Source organism: Pieris rapae, chromosome 1 (assembly GCF_905147795.1).
Source record: "Pieris rapae chromosome 1, ilPieRapa1.1, whole genome shotgun sequence".
Classification (NCBI taxonomy): domain Eukaryota; kingdom Metazoa; phylum Arthropoda; class Insecta; order Lepidoptera; family Pieridae; genus Pieris; species Pieris rapae.
The window spans coordinates 8019545-8033538 of record NC_059509.1 but is presented as its reverse complement, the minus strand read 5'-3'; the positions used below and the strand labels follow the sequence as shown (position 1 = coordinate 8033538).

The window sequence follows — 13994 nt, the reverse complement described above, 5'->3', positions numbered from 1 at the left end:
CAAGTCATTGGAGGCGCATGCGTCGTCCTCGAGTTTGCGCATAATATAGCAGGAATATCATTTATCGAGCACACCCTGAAACAGTCCTAAGTAATTTTCCAAAATTAAATAAAATAAGCAACTAGTGTCCAATTACGTGAAACAATATGAACTATTTTTAAAGATAAGAGTGGTTTACTCAGTGTGTGGTTCAGAGATCTCTGATGTGCTATCGTGCTGGTGTAATATTCCTACTTCTAACGTTTGAGTCTACGTATTTTGCGGCCAGTGCTCAAAATGTACCCAATAGCCGTATTTCGTTCAACACGTAAGTTATTATTCATATACAAACATTGGAGAAGCCTGAATTTTAATTTAAAATTTTTGCAATGGCGTAGTCTCTTACGTAAAAAATTGCGTGCAAATTTTGACTTCTTTCCTAATATACTTGCAGAGTACAGGGTTGGGGAGTTAAACTCGGCACTGAGTTATATCATTTTGGAGAGTTTATTACTAGAAAGAAGGAGGTTGAGGATGTAAGTATACAAGATATTAAGATAAGCCAGAATTATTCCCCTTGGAATGCAATAATATTACAAGTACCCTTCACTTTATCCTAGTATATAGTGTACAATTTAGTATTTTATATAAAAAGCATAATCAATAAAAATTTAAACCAACAACATTTGAAAAATGATCAAGTATTTATCATCATGTGTAGCGGTATCACTTAACATCAGATGAGCCTCCTGCCCGTTTGCTTCTGTACTATAAAAAAAAAACAAACGAATCTTAACTTTGAGCTCTGTGCACATTGGATTTACCTTCGTGCGCAATTAACACTACGCTGATAGAAACCATAATGAGGAAAAGTCTCGATGCTCAACAATCGCACTAAAGCCTGAACTATAAATAAAAAAAATTAATGGCACTGATGAAGAACTTCATACATAAAATGAGAAATAAATCATTGGAGGCTCAACCTTTTTAGGTCTAGGCATCAGATACAATAATAATAATAATAATAATAACTTATTTATTTTTCTCCCTTAAACATTAACAATAATAATTCATAATATAGTGACAGTATTGGGAGACTGGTTTCCAAACTAGGTAAGAACCTGTGATGTGGATAACCAGGCTTCCATTCCATAGCAAGTCATATACATAACAAAAAGGAAGTTTGTAAGGGATTGTGTATGTGAGTGTGTGTGTATTTGTGTGTGATAGTGGGGAAGGGTACGCATGCTGTGTTAGTGAGTGTTAAAGGGTGTGTGTGACATGACAAGAACATATTATGTGAAAATTATTTTATTACTTCTAGTAGAATTTCCGTTTGATCATAGCTCAAAGTAGTTAAAAATTTATGAACTGTTTGTTTTACACATTTTTTTGTTTTAGGATATATATTCAGAGTTTTGTTGAGTTTGTTATACAAGTAACAGCCCAGAAAAGAGAACGATCGTTGAGAAAATTTAGAAAAAGATAGGGTTGTACAAACGTTATATTTGCGACGTTTGTCCAATACATATAGCGGTATCAAAGAATAACAGCGAATGTTGTTTAAGAATAGCGTATAAGATAAATAGTTGACGATACAGATATCTGTATCTGTTTCATGGTCTGTAAATCTAATACGCAAGTAGGTTAGCCTCTTGTGCCATACACCATCGGCTTTCTGAAGGCAAGCCGGTTTCCTCACGATTTTTCCATCACCATTCGAGCCAATTTTATATACGCTCATAGAAATAAAGTCCATTGGTGCACAACTCGATGCGGTAATCGAATGTACGACCTCAGAGTGAGTTGCACGCAGAAACCACTAGGCTAACACTGCTCGTACCCTATACATACATTCATAACACTGCGCAAATTTTTTTCAGAGTTGGAAGTCGGCGCAAATAGAATCGAGAGATGGCGAAAAATTAGTACAGAGTGTGGCGGACGATATTCGGGCAATGATGGAGTTAAAAATTAGTGCCGTGAAGAGGATCGTCGAGGCAGCTGAGAATATGGCATTCGATAAACAAGACGATCCTGTTCCGGAGGACTTTCAGTTCTTTAACAGTAAAGAAATGGAAGACCTCCTCGATGATAGTATTACAACTACTCCAGAGCCTGAATTTAATATGGAAAATTGGATCGTTCGACCGCCATCAAAGAATGTTCGTCTGCACCAAAATCCACACTTTTCAAATATACCCGTTAATATTAATTATACTAGCGTTCACGTTCCAACAAATGTTTACGCTTGGGGTATGTAACTAAGCATTTACAAATTATGTAACTGTTGTCAGATAATACAATTCCTCTTATTGTATTGATATTTTAGCACCCGAAGTAATAAAAGGAATTCACTGGTCTGAAGGATTGGATACGCATTTCATTAACAACTATCAGAGTGACCCAACTCTCTCATGGCAATATTTTGGAAGTTCCACTGGGTTTATGAGGCATTATCCAGGTATGTCCTATGTATAAAACTGTTTCTAAATTTTATACGTTTTTTATAAATTGCTTAGGTACGTAACTCTTATATTATTCCGTCAGCAATGAAGTGGCGGGCAGATCCTGTTGATATATATGATTGTCGAACAAGAGCTTGGTATATGGAGGCTGCTGCTAGCCCAAAAGATGTTATCGTACTAGTTGACCGCAGTGGTTCTATGACAGGACAGAGGAGAGATATAGCGAAACATGTAGTAACTAACATTTTAGATACTCTAGGAAATAACGATTTCGTGAATGTCATGACCTTTGCTGATACTGTGGAAGAAATTGTGCCATGTTTTGAAGATTCTTTGGTGCAGGTATTAAACACTTTGGAAATATGAGAATGTGCTTGACTTTTAGTTTGATATAGAGTAAACAAAAATTATAATTTACAGGCAACTTTAGGAAATATTCGGGAGTTTAAACTTGCGTTAGAGAATTTTGAAACAATGGAAATAGCTAACTTTTCAGCTGCACTAACGAGAGCATTTGATCTTTTAGAAATATATAGAAACAATAGTGGCGGCGCTAATTGCAATCAAGTAGGTGTACTAAGCAGGCTTATCATGTGATGTTTGTATTAAGACGTGGAAACAAATACTAATAAATTTCTCTGTTATAGGCAATTATGCTTGTAACGGATGGTGTGCCATATAATTACAAGGAGATTTTTGAAAAATACAATTGGAAGTATGACACACCGGTGCGAGTGTTCACGTACCTGATAGGTCGCGAGGTAAAGGTAGTACCACTCCAGGTATTACTGTGTTGTAGCCATTGTGCGTCCTGCATAATGCCTTCCTGTCTTGTCTTCTACCAGTACTCCTTGAATGTGGTACTCTCTATGTGTTCTATTTGTCTCTGACTTAACGTGACTGGTTATTCGAATACGAGTTTTAAATGTCTCTAACAAATTATTTACATTTATTTAAAAGCTGAAAGTATTTACTCGCATAATCAGCCATATGAAAACTGCATGAATCTATCAGAATTCGACCAAAGCCCTTTCATTCTTTATGTTGCTTAGCTTGTATGGTGTTCGCGTAGTCGTGTGTCAAGCTTGTCTGTAGTTAGTTTATTATTTAATTAAGACCTTAAGTTTATATAAAAGTGGAAATTGTTATTATTATTACATAAAATTAAATTAAATTGTTAATTTCTATTAATGAACTACTTTGCGTAAACTATGCATTTTTGAGTTTTTAGGCAAGCCTTCATTAAACAAAAACATTATTTGCATTATTTTATTCATTACAGTGGATATGCAATCTAGACTAAAATATGATTTAATCGATAGAATACAGTGCATTCTCATATATTTCTTTTTCCACTTCACACCGACAATCGTTCAACAAAACAACCATCTAACTTAATAGCAATTATTAGGTGGCAGATGTAAGAGAAGTGAAATGGATGGCTTGCGCTAACCGAGGATACTACGTCCATTTGAGTACTCTAGCAGAGGTTCGAGAGAGAGTTCTAGAACATGTTAACGTGCTGGCTCGTCCACTGGTTTTGCAGCGTGAAAAACATCCGGTTGTATGGACGCCAGTATATGCAAATGTTACCGTAAGTAGAAGTGGTTCCTTATTTCTTGCAAAGAAAGAAATATATATATAAAATGAATGTAGATTGTAATAAATGAACTGTTGCAGGATCCAAAAGTTGCAGATTATTTATGGGAGCAACGGGAGCGAGCTGAACAGAAAGAACGCTTTATGAGTCAGCGACGAGATAAAGCTCTATTTAACTCTGAGAAGGAGCAAACCAGACGATGGAAAATAACTCAGGTAACGATTACGTCAAAGTTTGTTTCTTAAATGTCAGTGGTGCTACTACAATATTATTAATTTCAGATGAAACAAGGTCAATACAGTGAGATAGGAAACTCGCAATATCAGCTTATGACGTCAGTATCCATGCCAATATACGATCTCCGCCATAACGAGGTAAAAATTTGTTTTTAACATTCATGTACATACTAATAAATTTTATCTTTGACTGAGACGTCCAGCGAAAACAGAACGAAACTAAAAGTAAAGTTCAAATTCAAGACAGAATTTGATAGATTCTTATATCTTTCTGTTTTCGATATATTTATTAAAATTAAAAAAATATTGTCCAAATTCAAAATTTTCACTTTGCATGTTGAAACCTTATTACTGTCAATGTTCACAGATTGGCTTTTACGTTTTTCTCCTAATTGGGCGGAAGCTGTTTTTATAATCGCTGATATTGTTATCATTTTGTATATTATCTAATATTACCTTTTGATAGTAATCCTTTATTTGGTGGTTTCCCCTCAGAACATCACAGAGAATGTACTGATAAATGAAGCTTACTGGGTATCAGTTACAAAAGAGGTACTACACTTAGAGAATTTGATGATTTTAATGTAAAGTTTTGCAAGATACATGAGAGTTTTACGATTTAGATTTTGGATTTCAGTAACGGTAAAGTCTTATTTGGCCCCGTTAGCGATGCATCTGTCCTCGATAGATGACGGCCGCTGCAGTCGCATCCGACTGCACTATGTTATACCCTCTTCGCTTACTGTAGTGTAGTTTCTACTAGCTGTAGGCGTAGACCATTAGGGTGCTATGAATCAGTTTTCAATACTTAATTACAAAGCGAATTGTTTCAGTGCAAGAATTATGATCTGTATTATGCACACTATTTACAAGATAAAGTTATTTTGCCTGACTTTAGCGATGTCTTCGTAGAGACATTTTAACTGACTTGTATTATGAGAAGTAAATGTAAATATTTTTACTAACAATTTCGTGCAGCCCGACTTTTGCGACGTATGGGGCTTTTATTAAGTAATGTTACTTTAAAGAATGACAGAATTTTTCATATGTTAACAATTTTTAGTGTAAATATAAGTTTTCTCATTGATAGATGAGATATTTTTTTGATTTTTAGAAGTGTTTGTTATAATGCATTTATCTACATGTTATTATATTTTATTGCATTCGTACGTCCACAACCAATCGCAGTCTGTAGAGGAGAACGGCCAAAAGGAGGTAGGCCCTCGCTCTCTTAGACTTAGTGTGTGAGGGATGAGTGAGAGGAGTGGACTGAGTGACTGGACACTGTGCTGATTTTAATTAAATTTTAATAACCGTTAATTTTTTTAAACCCACATTCACAGGAGCCACAAATCACCATATGCTCCACGAATGCAAATATTTTTTGGAATATTTTAAATCTCACTTAACACTAACAGCAACTTACATGGACTACTTATGTGAAGGTTACACATAAATAGAAAAAAATAGTTTAGATAAAAATGTAGTTAAATTCACGGAAATGTGGATTTTCATGTAGTCTTGCTAGAAGTTTTTACATATATATTATCCAAATATAATCTTAGATCGAATTTCATGTAGGTATTAAGTATGTAGTTTTTATAAATCATGTTATAAACTAACGGGGCGTAGATATTAGCCAGATCCCATTTGCTAGTGTTAAATAATTATAATAATTTTACTTAGAAGTATGTACTATAAAATGGTAAATTAAATTGTGTGTTAAAGTATTGTAGTCTTCTATACCTAGTTAAGTGCTTGATTATGAATTTATTAAATTGCTTTTAAATTATTGTTCCTGTGATTTAGTCATAAATTAAATTCCAGATGCGAATTGCTAGATTATTGGGAGTAGCAGGAACAGATGTACCACTATCTGAAATTCAAGCTCTCATGGCACCCTATAAGGTACTATTTGTTATATAATCATTTGATTAAGAGCAAGTATTAAAGAAAAAAATTAAAATCCATTTCTAAAGGCGTATAATAAGGGATCGATTGTATGAACAGTCGCTGTCGAACCAGAGAATACATTTTAATCAATTTCTTGTTCTATGATTTCAGATCGGGGTTAATGGGTATGCATTTATGGTGACAAATAACGGATATATTTTGATTCATCCCGATTTGAGGCCAGTGGTAAGTGGCGTATTTTTATTTAATTTACCCTATCTATTTTATACATATCATTATTACGTTACAGTTTCAACAAATCCTAAAACCGAGTTATAACAGCGTGGATATGATCGAAGTGGAATTGTTTGATGACGACAGAAGTCCCCGAAATTTCAGTAAAGAATTGACTGCCGTGAGTAAAGCATCATTCATAAGCTTAAATAAAAAAATCCTGGTTTGTATATAATAAATTAAATTACAGTTACGTCAAGATGTTATCGATCAGAAAACCGGTAACAAAATAATGAATGTGAAGTACCATATGGATGACATGGTGAGTTTTTAACTTATTTACCTATCTATAGAATCGCATCCTTCACATTGTTTGATATCCAGGCTTCTATTGGTACTGTAAATAGGACTAATTTTTTTTGTAAATATTTTTCAGAAAAGAGTATCACGTGGTAAGAAGCACTACTTCTGGACTGGTATAAGCGATTCGCCCTTCACCTTGGTGATAACGATACCAGAGAACTACGGACGCCATAGAATAACACCACCGCCTACAGACGACATACATCGTCTATCACTCACATCAAAGAACATTTCGGCCAGACAATATCTGTCTGACAAGTGGAGTGTGCATCCTGATTGGTAAGATGGATTGTTATAAAGAAGTTTTTAAAATATTATATTATGTAATGGAAATGTGGTTAATACAATATAAAAAACATGTTTTGAAGAAATTTTTTAATTTATATATTTGTGCTAATCGAGTCAATTCAAATGAATCACTTACATTGCTAATATCTAGATTCTAGACATTAAAAAGAGTAGCTTTCTTAATTTATAACATGCGATCAGGTATGATAATTTCCTAATAAATAAATGTGACATAACAAACTTTACTTCAAGCTTATTGCAAATTTATGATTAGATCTAACTTGTAGGTTATACTGTCGCCACTACGAGCGTACATTTGCTACTCCCGAAGAGGAGTTATTATACTTTTTGGAGCGCGTTGCAAAGCCTGGTTGGCGTTGGCCAGCGAAACCTCGCCCTCCCGAACATCACAAGAATAAACAGGGACATGGGCATAATGGTAACATGAAACTTATTGAAAAAGTTGTTATGTTTTTACACAGGATACACCAAAAGGTCCAGGGGCCGTTGAAGAATTACGGAAACACTCTTAATACAATTTTTCCCCCCTTTGCCTTGTCTCCTGACCTCTCAAAATAATAGTAAGTACATAAACGTATTAATTTTTAGTAGGAATCCTCGAAAATGAATTTCGTTTTCAAAGAATAGACAATGTATGGGTAATTAGTGTAATAAAGTAAATAATTACTGTTGACATAATTACCAAATAAGAAAATCAATATGGCTTACGTAATACTTGAACGGCCCCCACCAAAATTAAAAGAAACAGGAGACGGTAGTTCGCAAAATCTATCTGCTTAACGCGGGCAAAGATTATACACGATACACGATATAATTGGTTCATCGTATGATGTATCAATTCTAAAAAAAACTTTTAAAAACATTTTACTAAGCTTTCAATCTAACTGGTAAATATTTGATGGAATGGTAAGTGATAAAATTATTTTTTATCAAAATTGTAAATTTCATCACAATTTTACATTAAAGGTTCTGTAGACGGCGAAAGGAAACCTGCGCAAAGGATTGAATACTATTGTAAGTTATTTTTATGTACTATTAATACATTTTTGATAACTCTGCGAAATGTTATAAATTAAATCTGCGAGAAATAAAAACTTACTATATTGTCTAGGTGACCATGGACTTATGCAAGCGTTGGTATACGACGCCAGAAACACGGCCTGGTTCAACAAAAGCATATCCGAATCTGCCTCGGATGAAAAGGCGTAAGTATTTTTAACTTTAACACTGTATTAATCAAACACCGAATAGGAAAATAATGAACAATCATTATAGTTAACTTAGTCGCTCAATTATGTATAAGTTTTTTAAATATGCACATATAACTTACTTTTGCACATACATTCTGTTATTCCGCCTGGATAGCCCGTTGACCAAAGTGATTGGATTGTTACCGAGGTAAAGTATCACGAATTAGCTTGTTTCGTTAAGCTTTTTGTGTAATCTGTCCTATCAATCTATCTTTGACGGATTCCCGAAATTAATCTAACTCGGACAATTGAACAGCATTTTTACTTTAATCAAGATAATAAATGGTAGGGAAAATAATAATGGCACACTTCGTATTTCAAAGTATCATAAGTAAGAGGTAATGTATCACGAATTAGCTTGTTCCGTTAAGCTTTTTGTGTAATCTGTCCTATCAATCTATCTTTGACGGAATCCTTAAATTAATCTAACTCGGACAATCGAACGGAATTTTTACTTTTATGAAGAGAATAAATGTTAGCGATAATAATAATAGCACATTTCGTATTTCAAAGTAAGTACAATTGGCAAACACTTCTTGTGGCTTCACATTTAAGTTTGAATGTAAATTATTGTTTTATATATAATATATATAGCAGCCTGGATGTAAGTTTAAGTTACGATGTTGTCTACAAAGCTTTCAAGGATTTCTGTAAGTTCAAAAAAAAAACATCGGTGTTTTCAAAGTAAATATGCATCGCTTATTACTGGGGCTCTTCTCGCTTTGCTGATTTCTAATTCCACCGAAGTCCTCTTACTATCATTTCATCTTTCAATCATAAAAGTATCAAAAATATCCACAATGTTTCGAGTTTGACGTCTCTGAGATTACTAAACTGTTTTTATTATCAGCAATTTACGTACCTTCAATGATGCAATCGATTTTTCTAGGTTATATATTCTATTTGGAATACTAATACTATATAATATAATTAACTTTATAATTGTTTTTGTCACAGGGCGGAGTTCATACAACGTTTTGGGTATATAGTGGCATTTTTGGCTACGCACAGCGGTCTAACACGGTGGCAAATGCACCCGCCTAAGGAACATGATGATAAGTGAGTATATATAGTAAATTATATAAAAGAATTGCCTTTGATAACTACACGTACAATCCTTTCTAGGTAAGTTCTAAAACACAATTGACTGTGAGAACCTAACCTGTACAGTTAAACCTCTAAATTAATAATAATAAAATGATCTTTACTTGACACAAAAACATATTATAAATATGAATTTTTCCATGTTTAAGATTGCAACGGGTAGTTAAACTGGGAAAGTGTGCCTTAAAAATCTAAGAATGGTTTAATCTTATGAATGGTGTAACAAATAAGTTAACGACTGATTTTGTGAGCAATAAATAATAACCTTTAGGCTATTTCTTTACGGAACTTTCGGTCTTTGTGTCAATATTTCTTACATTGAAAGGTAGTCTTGTTGCTACCCTCACTTCATTAATTTCTAAAAATAACGATTACAGTGTAGATTCCACAATTAAATTAGTATTGTAACATACTTGATTGCATTGCAATACACCGCAACTATTTACATTTATAAATTTGAATCTAGTTTAATTTTTTAGCTTTAAAAATTATTTACAGAGTGGAGTTTGGTAAAGTATGGCCTCGCGCCATTGATGAGGTATGGTATCGTCGTGCAGTGGAACAACACTACGTCGATCCTCTTAGCTACGTGTATAGTGTGGAAATGAATACAGAGAAATTTCCATTGAACGTCAGCTCGGCATTGGTAACGGCTGCCCATGCGGTCTTTCATAGTGACGGACACCGTAAGGCTCCAGCCGCAGTGGTAGGATTCCAGTTCAAACACGAGAGACTGACGGAGTGGTTCGATAATATCACATCATCGGTATGTACTAGTGAAATTTTTATAGGAAGATTTTACATAGTAAAAAAATAATCACGATTTTACGCACCAGCTCTTAACAATTTTGTCTTATTATAATATGCTGCTTTTATAATTCTGATAAATAATTATTACTTTCAGTGTGAACATAATAAGGAGTGCGTGACATGCGCTTCAGAGGAATGGGACTGTTACTTGGTAGATAATAACGGCTGGATCGTGGTTAGCAAAGACAGTACCCAAACTGGACAGTTCTTTGGAAAGGTACAGAAAATTGTAGCCCCATAAATTCTAGTAGCTTGTTTTATAATAACTAAAAACAAAAAATACTAGAGCGTCATTTGTTTCATGCAATCTCCAAAATGATTGATAACTTCGTATAAGTGCCTACATTGCATACAAACATATATTGTGTGAGTTTATTTACCAGATTCGACCGGATATAATGCAAAAATTAGTAGAAGACGAGGTGTTTCGAACAGTGCACGTGATTGACTACCAAGCGGTGTGCTTTAGAGAGAAAAAAGTCACGAATCCAGCTTCAACAATAAGAACGGTTAGTAATAATGCTCATTAAATCCAATCGGCTTGTACACTTGTGTATTTGAAAGCGGCATACATTTGAATACTAAAATTTATCCTAACAAACTACAGTATACAGCAGCAATTGTTTAAAAAAAAAATTATTGTTATTATATTTCAGCCACTGGAAAATCTGCGGTTAATAATGTCTTGGTTTGTGACCACCTCAGTATGGTTTTATAACTCGGTATCCTTAACGTTCGCACAGTCCAGCTACTTCGATGACGGTAAGAAATCGCTTCAATGTATGTAGCATCCTGTACTGAAACTTTGTTCCAAAACATATAACATTGCTTAGGTCGTTTCGCCGTCGACCTACCGTCGACGTTTTTCTTAAATCAAGCTGTGATATCATAATAATCAGTAACTATATTATTTTCAACTGTTTATCTTTATAGAACTTTAACGTTCTAGTTTAAATTATATCTATAACATTAGACCTGTTAGAATATGTGCGGAAAGACAATCGTCGTGGTATTTGAGATCGTGGCAGTACTAATTTATCTTTTTTTGTTATGTATGTATTGTATAACTGTAACTCTGACTATACTCCGATTTTTCATCCCGTTGAATTCTGACATTTCATAAGTGTTACTATTAAAAAAGTTCTCTACCGAAAAAGGCACAAATTTGACCATTGGGGGCAATAAAACATAAAATGCTACGTATTTTTATATTTTAACTACAAAGAGGTAAATCTAAATATTTACTTAGTATAAGACGTAATTATTACTCACCATTAAACCTCTTTAATATGGAGCACTAACAAATAAAATGTATGCATAAAATTAGATGTTCAGGATCGTATTGAAATTGAACAATGTGCCCGGCCAAACCGCTTTGCCCTCTCTGACAGGTCAGAAAATGATATCTGTCAGAATTCTACGAAATTAAAAATCTGAGTATAATTCTAGCGCATAATTTTTGTGAATACCCACACCCCGTTATGTCGGTTTTCTTTCCGCAGACTCTAAAAGATGTTATATTATTTACACAGCGTTGGAACAGCTTACAGTATTTTTGCAGAGTTAAATGCGCGTTGTCAGCATGATCTGTTACTGCATGACAACGAGCACCAAAAATTATAAATGTTTATTTAGGACATTAGACTAGATAACTAAATTCGGTGTTGTGCCAATAAAGCTCTCGTTAATCTGAGACACAATGCTTGATAACTCCACAATCTTCTTAAATGTTTGCTTATAAGGATATTACTTATAGTTATAATACAAAAACACCGCACAAATACACAAATATGTAAACTTTTCACGGAGCATGAATGCTCGATGGCAATGTCGAATTATTGATGTAGATCGAAATTGTCTATGGAGTCTACGATCGGTTTTAGCTAATTGATGTAGTAACGACTCCATCTTATTTTCAGAGTATGTTACATCCACTGGTGAGTTATAGTACGAGCACCGTAGACTGTGTCTTCTCAGGGCACTTATTGAAATTATTACTTGACATGAATTTCACTTAAATTTTTATAAGTAGCTAATTTCGGAATGTGCATGACGTAGAATATCGAGGAGCTGAACCTTTTTTTTGTATATTGTTTCATGTTTCTTGCCAGGCGCCTACCATTGCATATAAATCCAAAATGAAACAAGTTATCTCCTTACAATATTTATTAGAAAGCTTCAGCTAAGTTTCATTTGGTAAAACTTGGCTTGGATTCTGCATGTCGCCATTAGGTTGTTATTTCAGACCTTTTTGAGCAACCTCTCCAATATTTGACCCCTCATCACAAAACAGTTATATTTTTATACTGTAAATATTTTGGCATCATTTTGTAATTTCCTTTCTCATTCGTTATAAGAAATTTTAACCCATCATCATTGATAATGTGTTAATCCAATGCTAATAATATATTATTTCCCTAGTTGCGTACCAAAATTACGAAAATGACGAAGACACGGATGACCCATCCATGTCAAAACCGCCCACTCGAATCCACGAGAGAGATTTTGAAAAGATTGTTCTTATAAACCGAACACGCCCAACACCTTGCGATCGAGAGATGTATTTGTACCAAATAGACTACAAGAACTTGGAGGCGAAGTTGAATAAGCCTTTGACGGAGTGTGCGAGACCATTTTACGCGCAGCTAGTGAACTATACAAATATGCTTCTGGTGGTCGTTGATGCGATGTGTGCGAAGAAAGATGTCTCGATATTATCAATAGACCCTGCAGAAGTTCAGTACAATGAATCATTACCTTGTCTGAAACATAAGCATCCTTTGTATCGGAAGCAGCCCTCATCGTGCATACGGAATCATACGGAGGTAACCATGAAAATTATAAATTGTGGATAGTTAGAAGTGCAGTGTTTATCATGTTCACGATTTTTCTGACTGAAACCTACTCAAGTGAACAATGGTATTATTTATTATTATATTATTCATGGTTAAGTGTTATATATACGCTCTAATTTGATTGAACAAATCATTGCATCAACCTTTGTGACATCTATTACACATATTTTCCTTTAAAACAAATAAGTGATCTTTTCCTACGACAAGATAAAGTACTTGCCTTGACTACATCAATAAGCGCGTGTTAATTGCTGCACGCAAGCTTAGAGGTAGTTTTCAATGTATGCTTAAATTTTCTTTTTTCAGGAGAGCAATATCGACATGTGCGGACGCGGAAGTCTCCCGACAAAAAATGTTTTATGGGTACCTTTTACAATACTTAATATTTTATGGATCAAAATAATATTTTAAATTTGATGTTATTTCATAGCCTTCTACATAAGAATCAGAATCAAATTATATTTCCAATAAAAAATTGTAGACATGTCTGTTAACATATCAGTGTTTATAAATTTCTAGAAAATTATAGTCTCAAGGTGCCACATTTATTGGCATATTCATATCAATGTATAGTTTAATTAGATTTAAGTGTTATTCAACCAAAGTAATTTATCTCAATGTTAATAGCCTATGGTGTTTTGTTATTGTCCTTTCTCCGTCCTAAGTTTATTATTGGGAAATATTTTAAAGCTGCCTATTGTATTAAAGTATACTGTGACTTCATAATGAGTTAATTTAAGTTATTTTTAATTAAGAAAAGTCTATACAAATAAATATTTATTATAAGAAAAGTCATTTTATTTAAAAGGTATACCTAACATTGAGTGATTATTGTCTATGAAGCTAAATAAAAAACTATAATCCTTCATCCTACTAATAAAATATTTGATGAA

General features: G+C 33.9%; 1 protein-coding gene across 13 annotated transcripts; it reads left to right on the top strand.

Annotated features, from left to right (window-relative positions):
* The first annotated feature begins 5 nt into the window (after positions 1-5).
* LOC111003854 (voltage-dependent calcium channel subunit alpha-2/delta-3) lies at positions 6-13886 on the top strand. Of its 13 annotated transcripts, none has more exons than XM_022274579.2 (29): positions 6-307; positions 434-515; positions 1863-2235; positions 2312-2443; positions 2530-2789; positions 2868-3014; positions 3095-3208; positions 3859-4041; positions 4128-4262; positions 4329-4421; positions 4779-4835; positions 5472-5498; positions 6111-6191; positions 6348-6422; positions 6487-6591; positions 6661-6732; positions 6847-7052; positions 7349-7500; positions 8049-8096; positions 8194-8287; positions 8448-8480; positions 9290-9391; positions 9935-10202; positions 10341-10463; positions 10630-10755; positions 10903-11008; positions 12166-12183; positions 12668-13071; positions 13408-13886. In XM_022274579.2, the coding sequence occupies exons 1-29, from the start codon at positions 204-206 to the stop codon at positions 13510-13512; spliced, it is 3825 nt and encodes a 1274-aa protein (XP_022130271.2). In that variant the 5' UTR covers positions 6-203; the 3' UTR covers positions 13513-13886. The 13 variants fall into 13 exon arrangements, with proteins under 13 accessions (XP_022130271.2, XP_022130270.2, XP_022130275.2 ...); XM_022274578.2 differs by having other exon boundaries at positions 3095-3214; XM_022274583.2 differs by lacking the exon at positions 5472-5498.
* The last annotated feature ends 108 nt before the right edge of the window (positions 13887-13994 follow it).

What these genes read in the sequence shown, in the direction of transcription:
- LOC111003854 (XM_022274578.2), top strand. Translation starts at nt 204, where the DNA reads ATGTGCTATCGTGCTGGTGTAATATTCCTACTTCTAACGTTTGAGTCT. An exon ending in CTCTCATGGCACCCTATAAG is followed by an intron (nt 6,192 to 6,347) that starts GTACTATTTGTT and finishes CTATGATTTCAG; the next exon opens with ATCGGGGTTAATGGGTATGC. An exon ending in TGGAGTGTGCATCCTGATTG is followed by an intron (nt 7,053 to 7,348) that starts GTAAGATGGATT and finishes TCTAACTTGTAG; the next exon opens with GTTATACTGTCGCCACTACG.